We start from the raw sequence: 18,315 nt of genomic DNA, 5'->3' as shown, positions 1-18,315 counted from the left end.
GAGAGAGAGAGAGAGAGAGAGAGAGAGAGAGAGATCATTGTTAAGATGTATTCATGTGTATGAGTTTCACTTGTACATGTGTGCCTCGTGTGAATGTCTGGTACCCGTGGAAGTCGGAGGAAGGTATCAGATCCTCTGGAACTGGAGTTACACGTTTGTGAGTCACCGTGTGGGTGCTGAGAGGCCAACCTAGGTGCTTTGCAAGAGCAGCCACTAACCACTGAGAGCGTCTCTCTCCAGTCCCTTACTTCAGCCTTTTATGACTCGTTGATATTATAGTCCATATTGGTATCTCATGCCTTTTATGGCTCAATGATATTCCGTCTAGTGGAATTTTATTTACTATTCATTCTTCAATCGGCGATAATGGCGCCTTCGGTAAAACTCATTGGCTGTGCACCCGTGGATTGTTTGAACCTCCGGTCTAATACAAATAACGCCAATATTGATGCCCAAGTATCAGTTTGAGTTCCTGTTCCCAATTAAATTTTAAATTAAATTTGTGTGTGTAAGTGTGCCTAGGTCAACTTCTGGGAAGTAGTTCCACCACGTGGGTCCCAGGGACTGAATTCAGGCGAGGCTTGGAAGCCTTACCAATAATCCATCTCACCAGCCCAGCCCTTGTCTTCAATTGCTCGGGGTATATACCAGTAATAGAGTCGCTGGCTCATATAGGAGTTCCATGTTTAATTCTAAGTGAAAATTTTTTCTTTTTGTTTATTGTTTTGAGACAAGGTCTTGCTGGCTGTGTAGCCCTGGCTGCCCTGGAATTTGCTATGTAGACCAGACTGTCTTCAAACTGCCCCTTTTATAGTGGGCAGCCTGGAATTTGCTATGTAGACCAGACTGTCTTCAAACTGCCCCTTTTATAGTGGGCAGGCCACCTGGCTGTTGCCAGGTAACTGTGGAGGTGGAGTTTAGACAAAATACTAACACTCCTGCCTCTGCCTTCCCAGGGCTGAAGGTTAAAGGCCTCCAAACCAACCCCAACGTCTTTTGTGGTATACGAAATTAAATCCATGTACGTTTGAACATGGAGGGCTTCCTAAGCCTTCTGTGAACAGACTTTAATTTTGAGGAGTGAGGCTAGAAGGCTTCATTACCCAGCAATGCTTGAACGCACAAAATATAAAGTAAATTTCACTGCCTCGTTTTCACTTTGGCAGGTAGAAAGCTATTTAAACCCTGTGTCTGAACTTCTTTCCCGAGGAATATTTTTCCCTTTTATCTTGACTTTTGTTACTCATTAAAATTCAAGAGTATCAGGGCATGGTGGTGCACACCTTTAATCCCAGCACTTGGGAGGCAGAGGCAGGCAGATTTCTGAGTTGGAGGCCAGCCAAAGTGAGTTCCAGGACAGCCAGGGTTACACAGAGAAACCCTGTCTCAAACAAAAAAATCAACAACAAATCCCCCGTGGGAGGAAGCTTGCGTGGTAGTGTTTGGGGAGCATGCTTCAGACCCTGGGTTCAATTTCAAGAATCTCAAAAAAGAAACCAAACAGGAAAATTAAAACCAGTGAGATGGTTAGATGGGGAAAGGAGCCTGCCCCCAAGCCCGAGTTCAACCCCTGGGTCCCACATAGTAGAAGAAGAAAAGCAACTGTCGCTGGTAATCCTCTGACTTCTGTGCAGACGCCACACACAGCATCTGTATGCCCACCCACCGTCAGTAAATAAATATGTGATAACAAATCTATGACAATATTAAGATAGTGACACTCTCATCCCCTCCTGTTTCATTATGAGAAAAAAAATTTAAAAGATATATTTATTTTATGTATATGAGTTCTTACTCTCTGCATGTACAACCTGTATGTCAGAAGAGGGCATCAGAATCCACTATAGATGTTTGTGAGCCACCATGTGGGTACTGGGAATTGAACTCAGGACCTCTGGAAGAACAGCCAGTGCTATAACCACTGAGCTATCTCCTCAGCCCCTCATTATGAGAATTTTAAAGCTCAAGGCCTATTTTTTTTTCAGTTTTCTAAATGAAATGAACATCACCAATAGAGCCTGTCTGGGACTCAGAATGTGTACGCTTCCAGGTCCCAAAGCCCCTGTTCTGGAGATCACAGTTTATCTCACAGAGAGGGGAAGTCACCTTTGGAGAGTGAAGACAGAAGATGGCAGGGAAAACCAGAACTTCCTCCCATAGCTCCCAACTGAGTGTCAAGAGCCATCCAATCAGCTATTGAATGTGGGGAAGGGTCCTGAGGCTGTCTAACAAGGTCCCTGCCGCTTCACATTCTAAAAGGTACACACACTCAGTGGTGTCTGATTTTAAAGTAATGTTATAGAGCGGCAGATTTTGCTGGCTTTACTTCAGGAGCAGCCAAAATATGAGTAAACAGATCCTCAGGCCTCTCTTTAAATCAGTGACATCCTCAGAATCCCGAACCCGGCAAAGCAGCCTGGACAGCTGCAAGCTGAAAGCCGGCCTGGGTCTAGAGTGAGTTCTAAGCCAGCCTGGGCTGTGGAGAAACACTGTCAAAACAAACAACCAAAACAACCATAGCAACAAAAACCAAATAATAATAACAACAACAACAATAAATAACCAAATCAAGATAAAAATCTGTAAGGGAGACCAAGTCATTGGGTTGCTCATTTAATAAAAAAAAAAAAAAAAAAAAAGAAATAACGTTGAAGAGCTGAGCTGGCACACACCTGTGATTCCAGCACCCAGAAGGTGGAGGCAGGAGGATCAGGAACGGAAGGTCATTCTCAGCAAGACAAAAAAGAACTCCCGAAGTCAGGAGAGGGAAGGCATCAGTCTCTGCTTTACGCTTGGCTCTGCTCATGTTGGCTGCCAAAGCATCCATTTTCAAACCATGGACACATTTCTTCATAATCCAAGTTGGTCGTGTGTTGGGGGGTGTACTGTGTATGTGTTGGGGGATTAGCGGAGGCCAGAGGGGAGTGTTGGGGATCCCCTTATCACTCCCTACTTTATTCCTTCTGAGACAGAATCTGACAGCATCTTGACAAACACAGAGCTCCAGTTCTTCCACCAGGCTGAGAGCAAGCAAGCACCAGCCATCCGATTTCTCTGTGCTCGCCTTTGTGCTGCTGGGGAGACAGTTAACATGGGTACTGGAATCCAGCCGTATACCCTCATGCTTGAGAGTTGTATTTCTGAACCTCAGGGCCGTCTCCCCAGCACCCATGATCTATTTTGCTTTTTAGAATAAAAATACTCGTGTGTGTGTGTGTGTGTGTGTGTGTGTGTCGGCCAAAGGTGGAGTTGGCTCTCTCTTCCCACACTTATGTAGGTCCCAGGGATCAGAGTTGGGTTGTCAAGCTCCTGTCAAGGCCTCACCTGCTTAGACACCTGGCAGGCAAATATTGAAAGGTTTTCACGTGCAGCTTGTAACACAACACAGCAGACCAGACGGTTCCACGAGGGGAGGTTTATTAAGAAAAAGAGAGAGCAAGAGGAGAGAGAGAGAGAGAGGAGTAGAGGCCGGCCATGACCACGTGGAGGGGGAAGAGAAGAGGGGAAGGGAGAGGGGACAGCAAACCTGCAGGCTCCAGATCAAGGGACCAAGAGAGAACAAGAGAGAGAGGAGGGGGCAAGCAGCCCCTTTTATAGTGAGCAGGCCTACCTGGCTGTTGCCAGGTAACTGTGGGGAGGAACATACCTGGGTGTTGCCAGGTGACCGTGGAGGTGGAGTTTAGACAGATTACTAACACCTATCAATATTTAATTTACAGCAGGAAATTTAATTACTTTGCAACGGAAGAGAACATGGGTACTTAAGAGGAAATCAAGTCAAATCTGCCGACCATGGTGGCACATACTGTTCATCGACGTTCTAGGGTGGAAGAGGCAGGGGAATCTCCATCAGTTCAAGGCTAAGCCTGGTCTTCATAATGAGTTCCAGGCCAGCCAAGGCTACATAGTGAGAACCTGTCTTAAAAAACAAACAAACAAACAAACAAAAAAAATGAAACAAAAATCAAAAACAGAACGGGGTGCAATTATTATTAAAAGTGTCAGACTATACAGCGAAACCCCGTCTCGAAAAACAAAAAAACAAACAAATTCCATCCCTAGCACCAACATAGCAGTTCATAACCAGCTGTCACTCAAGTTGCAGGGGACCTGACGCCCTCTTCACGCCTTTAGGAGCTCCTGTATCCAAAACACGCACATACATTAAAAAAAATAATTATTTTAAAAAGCGTCTTTGGTGGAGAAATGCCCACTAGTATGAACTCAAGCCTACCCAGGGCTAGGCTACCACGCTACCACTGAGCTATAGCCCCAGCTCTCTTACAGTATTATTCTGAGACCAAAGTCTCACTGAATTACCCAGACTGGTCTTGAACTTGTAATTCTTCCGCCTCAGCCTACTGAATTGCAGAGATTATTGTCCTGTGCTGCCAGTGAAAGAATTTCTTTAAGAGAGCGAATTCCTAAATTAGGGCCGTTTGGATCCTATTTTGCACGCAGAACACGGGAAATATTAACCACTTCTTTGCAGGGCATGGTGGCAGAAGCCTCTAAAGCCAGCACTTGTGAGATGGATCCAGGAGGATCGGGAATTTGTAGTCAGACCAGGCTACGTGAGACTCTGTCTCAGCAAACAACCCAAGCCAGATAAACAAACACAAAAACCTCAAAAGGCAATTATTGCCTTGGGTGTCAGCAGCACACCCGGAACCTTAACCGAGCTGAGCAGAAAAGACAGACGGAAGTGGATGGAGAAGCGCCGTAGAACTCTGGCGTGGGAGACACGTAGGATTCTGGGAATTGTAGTCTTCCTCCAATTATATCGGCTTCGTGGACTACACTTCCCAAGATGCACATGTAAGAAGCTAGTCCCACTGTAGGGTGAGAAGGTAAGTGTTCTGATCTGACTGTTGGTTTCCCGCTGAGCATTCTTACAAGAGATTTCATTTGTCCTCTTCTCGAAGGGACACGGAGGATTTGTCCCAGCAAAACCCGACTGTTTAGCTGTTCCCGTGTAGCTGGGGAGTGTCATGGAGAAAACAGGGTCCTGAGCTGATGGGTAGGAAGCCAAGCCTAAAATGTGTGCCCGTCAACTAGATAATTCCTGCATTATATCAAAGACTGTCAAAGGCTTGTTTTTACAACTAGCAAACCAGACAGGCAAGTGTGTGTGCCTTGTCTTTTTCTGTGTCCAAGTAGCAGAATTTACAATGCAGGATAAACAGAGTGATTACCTAGCGTCCCAGAGGCCCTGGATTTGATACCCAGTACCGTGTAGAAACAAACAAACAAACAAACAAACAAACAAAAACCTGACATATTAGAATTCAAATATCTCTTGGAGAAATGAGATAATTCGGTTTAGTTGGGTGTGCCCTATATTCCTTGACCTGGGCTACATGATCATCATCATCTGATTTAAATCAAGTAGACTTATAGAACAAATAATCCTTTGAGGGATAACATTAACAAAAATATAAATATTACTATAACATGTTTACATAGTAAGAGGTGAAAAATAATGGGCTATTAAAAGTTTGTTTTTTTAGGGCTGGAGAGATGGGTCACCGGTTAAGAGCACTCGCTGCTCTTCCAAAAGTCCTGAGTTCAACTCTCAACAACCACACGGTGGCTCACATCCATTTTTGATGAGGAGGTCTGATGCCCTCTTCTGGGATGCAGGTGTCTGTGCCGGTCGACCATTCTTTATACATATAAATAAATAAATAAATAAATAAATAAATAAATAAACACACATATATATGCATATATATATATATATTGGTTATTCAAGACAGGGTTTCCCTATGTAGCCTTGTCTGTCCTGGAACTCACTCTGTAGACCAGGCTGACCTCGAACTCAGAAATCTGCCTGCCTCTGCCTCCCCAGTGCTGGGATTAGAGGCGTGCGCCACCACTGCCCGGCTGAGCATTCATATACATAAAATCAATAGACATTTAAAAAAGTTTGTTCTTTTAATATTTCATTTTTTTTAGATTAAATTTTATTTTATGGGTTTGGGTATTTTACCTGCACATATATTTACACACCACTTTTGTTAATGTTGCTTGCAGAGCGCCGAACCTGAAACTGGAGTTAAAGATGGTTGTTAGCAGGCTGGAGAGATGACTCAGTGGTTAAGAGCACTGACTGCTCTTTCAGAGGTCGTGAGTTCAATTCCCAGCAACCACAGGGTGGCTCATAACCATCTGTAATGAGATCTGATGCCCTCTTCTGGTGTGTCTGAAGACAGTGACAGTGTACCCACAAATGTGAAATAAGTAAATAAGTCTCTTTTAAAAAAGAAAAAAGACGGTTGTAAGCCACCATTGTAGGTGCTGAGAATTGAACCCAGCACCTGGTCTTCTGGAAGAACCGTCCTCCTTCTATTTCCCCAGTGCTCTAATTCCAGGCATGAGCCACCGTGGCAAAATTTTCATAGTTGAATGGTACTCCCGTGAGTGGATAGGTTGTCTGTCCATCTGTCCATTTGTAAAACCCAGCTTCTGTCATGGATTTCTTTTTCTCCAGAATAAGAATGAGTGGATTGACTTTCAGGCCGACAAAGGGCCGTTGGATCACCCACCTCAGCCGGCCGCGTTCTCATGGATCTACCGGGTTATTTGTGCCGCCCAGCCCTCCTTTGGACCCCGAGAAGATCAGAGAGTTACAGCGCTTCATAAGCCTTTCCAAGAGACTTCTAGTGATGACGGGCGCCGGAATCTCCACCGAGTCCGGGATCCCAGACTACAGGTCAGAAAAGGTGGGACTTTACGCCCGCACTGACCGGAGACCCATCCAGCACATGGATTTCATCCGCAGTGCTCCGGTCCGCCAGCGGTACTGGGCCCGAAACTTTGTGGGCTGGCCTCAGTTCTCCTCTCACCAACCCAACCCAGCACACTGGGCCCTGAGCAACTGGGAGAAACTTGGGAAGCTGCACTGGTTGGTGACCCAGAACGTGGACGCTTTGCATTCCAAGGCGGGGAATCAGCGGCTGACGGAGCTCCACGGGTGCATGCACAGGTGCAGAAGTCCTCGGGGTTTGGCCATAAGAAGACGTGTGGTCCCCCAGTTGAACGACCTCTGGCTGTCTGCACCAGGGTTGTCTTAGATCTAGAGCAAAGGCTTTCTGAGCAAGTTGCTGACTTTAGAGTTAGGCCCAGTGAACTGAGAGAGGGAGTAGGGGCGGAAGCAGGGAGAGAGCAAGCCAGGAGAGGCTGCTCTCTGGTGGGCTCATGCCCCCTGGTGCAGTGCTCAGCGTGTGCAAAGCTCTGGGCTCAGTCTCCCAGCGCTAGGGAGATAGATAATGTGAGTGGGGCTGCGACCTGCTGGGCTGAGTCCTGTGGGGCTGCATCCTGCCATGACTCTAGAATGTACTTCAGAATTATCTGTACAGAAAGCGCCACCGTGAGGATGGTGGCTGGTGTTGTTAACCCTGAGTTTGGTTTGAAAAAAAGAATTAGCTGGGCAGTGGTGGCGCACGCCTTTAATCCCAGCACTTGGGAGGCAGAGGCAGGCAGATTTCTGAGTTCGAGGCCAGCCTGGTCTACAGAGTGAGTTCCAGGACAGCCAGGGCTACACAGAGAAACCAAAAAAAAAAAAAAATTTTTTTTCACCCAAAGTAAAGAAAGCTATTCTCCTTCTTCTCCTTCTTCTTTTCCTCTTCCTTTTTCTTCCTTCTCCTCTCCTTCCTCCTCCTCTTGTTTGTTTTTGTGACAGAGTGTCTCTGTGTAGCCCTGGATGTCCTGGAAGTCACTCTATATAGACCAGGCTAGCCTTGAACTCAGAGAGTTACTCCTGCCTCTGCCTCCTGAGTACTGGTATTAAGTGTGTGCCACCACCACACCGAGTCCCCCTTTTTTGAGCCAGGGTCTCATATATCCCTGGCTGTCTTGGAACTTGCTTCCTGTCTAAGGATGACGTGGACACTTTGTATCTGTGTATATTCTGGTGTGTGAGCAGTGTGGGGACCAGAGGTGGAAATGTCTTCCTTAGTTGTCTCCACCAGTTAACCAGCTGGCAAGTCCCAGGTATCCTCCTGTCTCTACTCCCCAGAGTCGAGGCGATTGGCCTTTCCTTTTACATGGGTGCTGGGGTCTGAACTCAGGATCTCATGGGTGCACAGCAAGCAGTTTTCCAAGTGCACCGTCTTCTTTTAATTTCTTAAGGTAACCTTAAATTTCTGATCCTCCTGCCTCCACCTCCTGACTGCTGGGGTTACAAGTGTGGGGCACCACACCTAGCTTAGGGTTCTGGGGAGTGAACCCAGGGCATTGTGCATTGTAGGTAATAACACTACCAACCTCATGGCATTCCCTGCCCTTCAAAAAGTGTCTTTAAATGGGGTGGTAGTGACAGTTACTGTAACAGGCAGAGCAAGTGTGGAGAGGCACCGGATTGTGTACTAAGGAGATGAGTATAGACTATATGTTGATGCATTAAAAACAAAACCATGCAAATGGAGTATACTGTTGTAGAACAGTGGGTTTCAACCTTAACACAGCAACCTTCTAATACATTGCATTATGGTGACCCCAGGCTGTAAAAGTTATTTTTGTGGCTACTTTGTAACTGTAATTTTGCTAATGATATGAATCCTAATACAACTATATACATGTTTTCTTTTTATAAATCTTTATTTATTTGTTATTTATGAGTACACTGTCTGTCTTGAGACACACCACAAGAGGGCATCAGATCCCATTACAGATGGTTGTGAGCCACCCTGTGGTTGCTGGGAATTGAACTCAGGACCTCTAGAAGAGCAACCGGTGCTCTTAACCGCTGAGCCATCTCTCTGGCCCGCTATTAACATTTCCTGAAGGTCCTAGGTGGCCTGGGGGGTCTCCACTCACAAGTTGAGAACCACTATTCTAGAAGCTTGCAAAGGGGAGAAAGGAGAACACCCGCGCTGGGGATGGTGAGTGAAAGTGACTCCCGTCCCCCGCAGGGGTTGGGGTGGGGGCTGAAAATGGTCGAGTTGCTCTGGCAGCTTATCTCCCAGGAACTACATTCAGCAGATTTCATATTTGTTTTTAGAGTCCTGTGCCTGAACTGTGGGGAGCAGACTGCCCGCAGGGAGCTTCAGGACCGCTTCCAAGCCCTGAACCCCAGCTGGAGCGCGGAGGCGCAGGGCGTGGCCCCCGACGGCGACGTGTTCCTCACGGAGGAGCAGGTCCGGAGCTTTCAGGTCCCGTGCTGTGACCGATGCGGCGGCCCTCTGAAACCGGACGTCGTTTTCTTTGGGGACACGGTGAACCCAGACAAGGTTGACTTCGTGCACCGGCGTGTGAAAGAGGCCGACTCCCTGCTGGTGGTGGGATCCTCGCTGCAGGTACCTGACTCTGTCAGGGTGGCGGTTGCCCTTGCCCACCTTACAGGGTGAGAACTAGAGGTACCCTCTTATCTGGGTTTCATTTATTAGCCTTCTGGCCTGTGTGCTTGCGTGCGCATGCGTGTGTGTGTGTGTCTGTATGTGTGTATGGGTGTAGGTCAGAGGACAACTTGGTGGGGGCCAGTGCTCACCTTCGCGCCTTTGATCGTGTGGGGTTTGGGGAGCTTGAACTCGGGTTATCCAGCATGGTGGCAAGCCCCTTTACCTGCTGAGCTGTCTCACCAGCCCCTCTTTATCCTTTTTTGTTTGTTCGTTTTTGTTTCCGAGGGCTGCGGGGTGGTTCTTTTCCCAGATCTCGAGCGATCACTCTGATCTGCCCGGGCAGGTGTACTCCGGTTACAGGTTCATCCTCACTGCCCGGGAGAAGAAACTCCCGATCGCCATTCTGAACATCGGACCCACGCGGTCTGATGATTTGGCTTGCCTGAAGCTGGATTCCCGCTGTGGAGAGTTGCTGCCGTTAATAGACCCACAGAGACGGGACTCTGAGGTTCACAGGCTGGAAATGGGCTTTCCTTTGAGTCCCGCTGCTAAAGGTAAAGAAAGCCTTCTCATATGAAAGGGTTTAGCCAGGTGTAGAGGCTCGTGCTTGTGATCCCAGCCCTCAGAGGCTGATGAAAGCGGGTGACCTGGAGTTCAAGGCCAGTGAATCTGGCCACAGACTGTGATACCCCTAACTTCAAACAAAACAAAAGCCAGGTGACAGATGCAGGCAGCTTCCTGTTACACCAGGTAGTCAGGTGCCTGACAAAAGAGACAATTCTAGACTTCTTTTTTTTTGAGACAGGGTTTCTCTGTATAGCCCGGGCTGTCCTGGAACTCACTCTGTAGACCAGGCTGGCCTCGAACACAGAAATCCACCTGCCTCTGCCTCCCAAGTGCTGGGATTAAAGGCGTGTGCCACCACTGCCCGGCTCAATTCTAGACTTAACATATGACTTTTTTTTTTAATTAAAATGACCTTTAAAAAAATACAGTGATGGTTTTATTTGGGGAGGTGGGGTGTCAAGACAGACCACCAGAAGAGGGCATCAGGTTGTGAGCCATCATGTGGTTGCTGGGAATTGAACTCAGGACCTCTGGAAGAGCAGTCAGTGCTCTTAACCACCAAGCCATCTCTCCAGTCTGGCCACCTGGTTTTTAATGGGAAGGTGGTGGAGGGATGTTTCTTCTACCCCGTTTCCAGTTTATTTATCTTGGCATTAACTTGTTTCATTTCTTTTCAGATCCCTAAAGGACTCCCCCCTCCCCCCTCCAATAGTGGAAGCTTACTGAATGCATCTATAGAGGCGGGGAAGCCACGCCTAGAGGCCAGTCCGCCTCTGCATCCTCCTACTTACAGAGATGAGAGCTGCTCCCAAAAGAAAGACTTTTCCAAAGAAGTACCTGCTCTTGATGGAGTAGCTGTGTCACCGTCATGTCACCAGGAAGAAGGATCAGTCAGAAGTCCGTAAACCACAACAGTCTGTGAAGATGCCACTCATTCAGGCATAACCAGAAGGGCATTTATAATAATGAACACATAATTCCACATGGGTTGTGTCTGGCTGAAGCACTTTGATATTTCTGACGACGTGAGCAAGAACAAACACGGATTTTTTTTTTTATTCACCAAATAATAAATTATTTTTATTAGCATACCAAGTGTGTGGACCGTGAACTTACACACATTTTTTTTAACCAGCTAAGAAGGAAGCGGGCTTTATGCTTCTGTGCTGGGGGGATTTCTACTTGATGTTAGCTGGCTAAAGGTGACGCCTATCTTGAACCTGGCTTGTAGAGAGAACAGCTAATTCTCTGTGGGCTCTTCAGCTGACTTTTTTGATTACAAACCTCACTGGAAGGAATTGGTGTACCCCCAAACAGGAGGCACACAGGAGGCACACAGGAGGCACACAGGAGGCACACTCTACTTCAGAAAGATTCATGTCAGAGTTGAGGTCATACTTATCCTGCACCAGTCTTAGGAGCAATCTCAGCTCTTGAGTGGCCGAATGAAGATGTTGGGAACTGTTCTCTGAAAGAGTAGGCAGGGCTCTTAACTGCTAAGCCATCTCTCTAGCCTGCCTTTGCCTCCTGGGATTAAAGGCATGTGCTACATATCCAACCTTTTTTTTTTTTTTAAAGTTCCGTTTATGTATTTTAGTATATGGGTACTTTGTCTGTACATGTGAAGACTAGGAGAGAGTCAGATCCCATTGTAGATGGTGAGCTGTCCTGTGAGTGCTGGGAATTGAACTCAGGGCCTCTGGAAGAGCAGCCAATGAATGCTCTCAGCTACTGAGCCATCTCGCCAGGCCCTTCATTTCCTTTTTATATACTTTAGTTAAAAACAATTCACAGCCAAGGTGGTGGTGGTACAGATCTTTAATCCCAGCACTCAGGAGGCAGAGGCAGGTGGATCTCTGAGTTTGAGGCCAGCCTGGTCTACAGAGTGAGTTCCAGGACAGCCAGGGCTACACAGAGAGATCCTGCCTCAAAAAACCAAACCAAACAACAGCACCAAATCACAAATGTTAAAGAGTCAAAACAAGCCGGGCGGTGGTGGCGCACGCCTTTAATCCCAGCACTTGGGAGGCAGAGGCAGGCGGATTTCTGAGTTCAAGGTCAGCCTGGTCTACAGAGTGAGTTCCGGGACAGCCAGGGCTACACAGAGAAACCCTGACTCGAAAAAAACAAAAAGAAAGATGACATTACTTGAGGACAGGTGTCTCTGTGTGTGTAGCTTACTGTTAACAGTTTGCTTAGCATGTGTGGAGCCGTAAGTTCAATCGATGGCATCATAAACAAAACAAAACCCTGAAAAGCAAGAATCTTGAAACATGGTCCTAGTTTGCTTTCTGTTGCTGTGGTAAACACCATGACAAAAAGCAACTTGGGGAGAAAGGGTTTATTTTACCTTATAGATTACTACCCAGCACTGAGGGATGCTGAGAGAGGAGCTTGAAGCAGAAGCCAAGGAGAACTGCTTTCTTACACAACCCAAGACCGCCTACCTAGGGATGACACCGCCCACAGTGGGCTGGGCCCTCCTTCATCTATCAAGAAAATGCCCAAGAGATATTCCTACAGGCCAATACGTTAGAGACAATCCTTCAGAGGACGTTTTCCTTTCCCAGGAATATGTCAAGCTGGCTCAGGAGTTAAGAGCACTTTCTGCTCTTCCAGCGGACCTGGGTTCAATTCTCAGCACCCATATTCTCAGTGGCTGTCGAACAATGTCTGCTGGCCCAAGGCCCTCTCGCCTTTGCCTGTGCGTTCAGCCGTCTCTCATGCAGCCCCCTGACACTACAGCACCTCCTTTCTCCATTCCTCACCTCTTACAAGGATAGAAACCATGTAGGGGTTCATGCTCAAGGTTCCATTATCCTTCCAGTCGGATTCTGGACAGCCATTACAAGCTACTACCGGTCACTGCGCCTGCGCAGACGGCTGTAGCAGCAGCTGTGACCGCCCAGGCCTGATCTTTGGGAAGGAAGGGATGGGTAAGTAAAGGAAAAAATGAGAGATCAAGTACCACGTGTCCTCACACTAGCCAATCAGACATCTGACTCCGAAACCCGTTGACTAGGGAACCAGAGGTTAACCTGGCCGTGCGCACAGGATCGCAGGATTACGCGGTATAAAAGGTCTAGACGACCGCGTGTATCTCAGGCTGGCTTCTAAGTCACTATGTAGCTGAGGACGACCGGAAGCTTCTGCTCCTCCCGCCCCCGCCTTCTGAGTTGCCGGGTTTACAAGCGTGTGCCCATGACCAGTTTTATTCAATATTGGGAGTCGAACCCAGTTCCAGAGCCCACTCCCACCCTACCATTTTGTTCCAAAGATAGATGGTTATCCCTGGAACTCAAGTCTGTAGACCAGGCTGGTCTCAAACTCACAGAAGCCTACCTGCCTCTACCTCCTGTGCGCCGGGATGAAAGGCGTGTGCTACCATCACCCGGATTGGGATTATTGTTCACTCTAGAGGTGCTTGATTCCTGGAAACTTGTTCCTATTCATCTTCAGCTTCCAAGGCTAGGTGGAATGCTTTCCTCTGAGGATCTAGCTATACTCGGCGGACAGAGACTACAGTCACCAAACCCAGGCTCGTTCACGCAGATACTTTATTAAGAGGGCGTGGTGCGCAGTAAAACAGCGAGGTGGGCAGGGACAGCGTAGGCGGGAAGGGAGGAGACAGCCTAACAACGTTCCTTGGTGTCAAGATCTTTGTTTTCTTTGTTGTACGGGGCCTTGGAGAAGCAGATGGCAGCCTGGCGGTCACAGTTGCAGATGAACGCCTCACAGTCGTTGTTTTTGTCTGGAGAGAAACAAGAACGGAGAATCGAGTGGAGCCCATGACCCGACATGACCCGGATTGAGTACAATTCCCAGCAACCACATGGTGGCTCACAACCATCTGTAATGGGATCCGATGCCCTCTTCTGGCCTGCAGGTGTATGTGCAGATACTTGTCCATCAAATCTGCTGCCCTCTTCTGGTGCGTCTGAGGTCAGCTACTTATATATACATCAAGTAAATAAATATAAATCTTTTTTTTTCCCCTTTGGTTTTTCGAGACAGGGTCTCTCTGTGTCGTCTGTAGACCAGGCTGGCCTCGAACTCGGAAATCCGCCTGCTTCTGCCTCCCAAGTGCTGGGACTAAAGGCTTGTGCCACCACCGCCCAGTATAAATAAATATTAAAAAAAAAAGAATCCCCTGTCAAAATTTTGTGTAAACAATGCTCACTATTTAGTCTCTGACTTGTTAATAAAAGCTGGAGAAGCCAATAACTACGCAACAGAGAGAACAGAGCCGGACTTGTGGGAGGAGAAAGGATTCAGAGGCAGGGGGATTGAGCAGGAGGAAGGAGGAAGGAGATCAACATGGAGCATGGAAGGCCCTAAGTGCAAGGATTTTGGAGATTTTGGCTGGGAGGTAGAAAAGTTAGATTAGAGGATTAGAATAGGCGTGAGATCCTGTGTAAACCGCCCCCCCATAAAGTAAACAAAGAGTCAGCAGCGGCGAGTGGGAGCTGACCTCTGCTCCACACGATACCCCTCACAACAGCGGCGATCAAGACTCTTTTTCTTTCTTTTTATTTTTATTTTTTTTTTTCGTTTTTTTGAGACAGGCGGATTTCTGAGTTCCAGGCCAGCCTGGTCTACAGAGTGAGTTCCAGGACAGCCAGGGCTACACAGAGAAACCCTGTCTCGAAAAACAAAAACAAAAAACAAAAAACAAAGCATAGTAACTGTACATTAAAAGTCTGTCTGAGCCTGGGTCCCATCCCCAGGACACATGGTGGAAGGAGAGAATGGACTCCTGAAAGTTGTTCTCACACCCCCACAGGTGTGTTATGCCATAGGCATGCCTCCCATAAATACATAAACATTTTTTAAATGTTGGCGCACTAAACGGTGACTGTCCGTGTTCTTCCCTCCCCCTTCCTAACCTGCCAAAGGCCAGGCAGAGTCCAGAGGTCCCGGAAGGTAACCTTACCACTGCAGGTGATCTCATTCCCGGAGCACTTGAATGAGTACGTGTTGGTGTAGGGGTTGTCTATGAGGAATTTACAGCTTTTCAGCTTCTTAGCCTGAGTGTAGCAGTGGTCATGAGTCTGGCAGCACCTGGAGAGAGGAAGGAACAACTGAAGGAGGGATACGAACCCGCTGGAGGTCGGTTTTCACTTGCAGTCTTTCTCAAACAGGCGAGGCTAACTTGAACACAACGTTCCAGAAGCAATGGCTCGAGAATGACTCGAGAATCTGTGATCTCGAGGCTGGAGAGATGGCTCACAGTGGTTAAGAGCACTGATTGTTCTTCCAGAGGTCCTGAGTTCAATTCCCAGCAACCACAGGGTGGCTCACAACCATCTCTAATGGGATCTGATGCCTTCTTCTGATGTGTCTGAAAACAGCTACAATGTACTCATGTAATAAAATAATTAAAAAAAAAGAATCTGTGATCTCTATTGTTTTTTGTTTTTGTTTTTGATTTTTGTTTTTTGAGACAGGGTTTCTCTGTGAGCCCTGGCTGTCCTGGAACTCACTCTGTAGACCAGGCTGGCCTGGAACTCAGAAATCCGCCTGCCTCTGCCTCCCAAGTGCTGGGATTAAAGGCGTGCGCCACCACCGCCCAGCTCTGTGATCTCTATTATCATATATTTATTGAAAGCCACTTTTGTCAGGTATGGTGGTGCCCGCTTTTATTCGATCCCAGGACATGGGAGGCGGAGATAGGTGGATTGGATCTCTGAGTCTGAGATCAGCCAGGACTATATAGCAAGACCCTGTCTCAAAAAATAATTTTTTTAAGCTACAGGAATACAGTGAAATTATAAGTTCTGAAGTTGCCGTGACGTTTTAAAGCCAAGGTTGACATGTAGATGGTTGGCAGTACCCGGTTCTGCCGCTAGAGGGCAGCATTGCACACTTTACATTCACACTCTCCACTTTCTGGGACCACTAGATACAGGGGTCCTCTTGGACCGATTTCTCTACACAAGAGGTGAAAACATATGCTGGGCGTTGTGATCCACGCCTTTAATTCCAGAACTCAGGAAGCGGAAGCTGGAGGATATCTGAGTTCACAGCCAGAGAGAGTCTCAGGACAGCTAGGGCTACACAGAGAAACCCTGACTGGAAACAAACGAGCAAAAGTAAATAATAACTAAACAAAATGAAAATACACGATGCTCAGTGACCGTGCACGGCTCCCCTTTCCTGCCTCTCGAGACGTGATTGGCTTGCTCTCTGGCCCCACCCCCGTGTTCACACTCCAGTCTCCCACCCCGTGGACCACTCACCTGTCTAATTCGTCCACTGGGGTGCCTGAGCCGCCCAAGCCACAGAAGCAGCCGTAATTGTTGTACTCCTTCAGGGGATCGCTCCCGGGGATGGTGCACTTGATCATATTGCGGAACTGCCACACAGCCCGAGTGGTGATGCTGTGGGCAGTAGCGCCTGCTGCAAGAGTATACAGCACATTCAAATCCATCCCTCGTCGATAGCAACTTTCCTGCCTCAACCTCTCCGAGTTGTAGGATTATAAATAAATGAATACCATTGTACTGGGCTGGGATACCTCTCCGACATCAAGTTATATAAAGATTGCCTTTTACTTTGCTTGCCTTCTTACTGTTAGGGAAGACAGCCACCACACCGTGAGCTGCCCCGTGGTCTCTGGAAGAGGTGAGAACGTGCTCTGCTCTGGCCAACAGCCAGGGAGGAAGTTTGAAAGCAGTTCTACCTTTGTTCAAGCCTTGGTGAAATCCTAGCCCTAGCCAGCACGAGGCTTCTTCATGGTCCTAGCAGGGATCCTGAGCCCCAGAAGCAGCCAATACACACATGCTTACTGTTTTACACTGGCAGAGTTAGAAGGAGTCTGCGGTGTGGGCGGGCACAGCTAATAAACACATTTAATCGTCAGATCATCCTCCGTGATGTCAGCATATTGACATAACACTGACAATCAACTCGGGAGTAGATAAGTATGTCAGGATTCAGACAGTGGGATAGTTGGCGGCCATTAGAATGAAGGAGAAGCCAGGTATGGTGGTACACACACTGTAATCCCACAATTCTGGAGGTTGAGGTAAGAGGATCAGAAGTTCAAGGTTATCCTCTTACAAGGCAAGTTCAAGGCTCTCTCGGGTTGTGTGAGACCCTGTTTCAATCAAGCAAGACAGGGGCTGGGGACTGGGTTCCACTGGTATCATGCCTGCTGCCAGGTATGCACAAAGTCTTGGCGTCCTTCCCTCTGCAGCACTGAATGGTGAGTATGAGGCTAGCCTGGGCTACACGTTAATCTGCCTCAGGAAGAGAAGTTGGAGGCGAGGGAGGGAAGGATGATCGGATGGTGTAGTGCTCAGTGCCTCCCATACCCCGGAACTGCCAACAGGAAGGGGATCAGTAGGTAAGTAGGTCCGAGCGGAAGCTGGGTCAGCGTGAGCCAATTCTGAGTTCCTCTCACCGCGTCCTTCAGGACTGTGTTCATAAATGCACGAATGCCCTGGATTTCCCTCAGCCTCAGGGTCTGTCCTGCATCTCAGCCTGAAGCTTCTCACTCCCAAAGGTCTGGGACTCCACCTCATCTCTTCTTTCCCTCTGCTTCCACTCCTGCCCAGGTCACCCATGGACAAGTGCCCGGAAGTACTTCAAGCTCACCTCTTCTGAGCCACTCTCGGAGAGTTTCTGGACTGAATACTGATTTATTTTTAATCCTTTCCTTCCTTCCTTCCTTCCTTCCTTCCTTCCTTCCTTCCTTCCTTCCTCCTCCTCCTCTTCCTCCTCCTCCTCCTTCTTCTTCGTCTGCCCATATAGTCCAAGCTGGTCTTAAATTCTCAATCCTGCCTCGACCTCCTAAATGGCTAGAGAGAGCTCGGCTCCAATGCTTGCCCATTAAAGAGGACATTCCGGGCCATACACCCAAGCAGTGCCTCTGCTGTGGCTTCTCGCCATGTTCTTTTTGCTTCACAGTACTGCCATTTGTGTTTGGATTCATATATGTGTGTGTGCATGTGTGCATGTGTAGGTAGAGGGCAGAGTTCAACATCTGGAATCTTAATTCACTCTCTTATGTTTGACACCAAGTCTCTCAGTGAGCTGGGAGCTTGCTGATTGGCTGTGGTGACTGAACGGCAAGCCCCAGAGATCTTCCTGTGTGTGATATGTATTTGTGTGTGGTATGTATGTGTCTGTGTGTGGTGTGGTGTGGTGTGTATGTCTGTGTGTGCTTGTTCGTGTGGTATGTGTGTCTGTGTGTGTGGTGTGTCATGTATATGTGTGTGTGTTGTGCTGTATATGTTTGTATGTATGTGCCTGTGTGTTTGTATGTTTGTATGTGTGGTTGTGTGTGTGGTATATCTGTTTGTGTGTATGTGGGGTGTGTGTGATGTATGTATGTTTGTATGCGTGTGGGTAGTAAGTATATCTGTGTTTGTGTGTATGTGGTGTGTGTGGTATAGGTGTGTTT

The 18,315-nt window shown here is 47.7% G+C and overlaps 2 protein-coding genes across 5 annotated transcripts in view; one reads left to right on the top strand and one right to left on the bottom strand.

Annotated features, from left to right (window-relative positions):
* Sirt4 (sirtuin 4) overlaps nt 1–10,946 on the top strand; it is a 12,376-nt gene extending 1,430 nt beyond the window's left edge. The window contains exons 1-5 of one of the 2 annotated variants that reach the window (XM_028765463.1): nt 4,469–4,850; nt 6,494–6,988; nt 9,005–9,299; nt 9,685–9,895; nt 10,586–10,946. In XM_028765463.1, coding sequence (XP_028621296.1) covers nt 6,501–6,988; nt 9,005–9,299; nt 9,685–9,895; nt 10,586–10,593 — 1,002 coding nt within the window. In that variant the 5' untranslated portion in view covers nt 4,469–4,850; nt 6,494–6,500 and the 3' untranslated portion in view covers nt 10,594–10,946. Of the gene's footprint in view, nt 1–4,468; nt 4,851–6,493; nt 6,989–9,004; nt 9,300–9,684; nt 9,896–10,585 lie in introns of those variants that run through there. The other variant, XM_028765462.1, reaches the window with a different exon arrangement.
* A 2,500-nt stretch (nt 10,947–13,446) lies between these two features.
* The window catches only part of Pla2g1b (phospholipase A2 group IB), a 7,831-nt gene continuing 2,962 nt past the window's right edge, over nt 13,447–18,315 (bottom strand). Inside the window, exons 2-4 of one of the 3 annotated variants that reach the window (XM_028765512.1) lie at nt 16,148–16,307; nt 14,842–14,969; nt 13,447–13,659 (exon numbers count right to left, since the gene is read on the bottom strand). In XM_028765512.1, coding sequence (XP_028621345.1) covers nt 13,541–13,659; nt 14,842–14,969; nt 16,148–16,307 — 407 coding nt within the window. In that variant the 3' untranslated portion in view covers nt 13,447–13,540. The remainder of the gene's footprint in view (nt 13,660–14,841; nt 14,970–16,147; nt 16,308–18,315) is intronic. The other 2 variants (XM_028765513.1, XM_028765514.1) reach the window with 2 other exon arrangements.

The sequence above is a fragment of the Grammomys surdaster genome, unplaced genomic scaffold (genome assembly GCF_004785775.1).
Source record: "Grammomys surdaster isolate TR1022 unplaced genomic scaffold, NIH_TR_1.0 164, whole genome shotgun sequence".
Classification (NCBI taxonomy): Eukaryota; Metazoa; Chordata; class Mammalia; order Rodentia; family Muridae; genus Grammomys; species Grammomys surdaster.
Note: the sequence above shows the minus strand (reverse complement) of the source record. Positions and strands in the feature narration are given on the sequence as shown.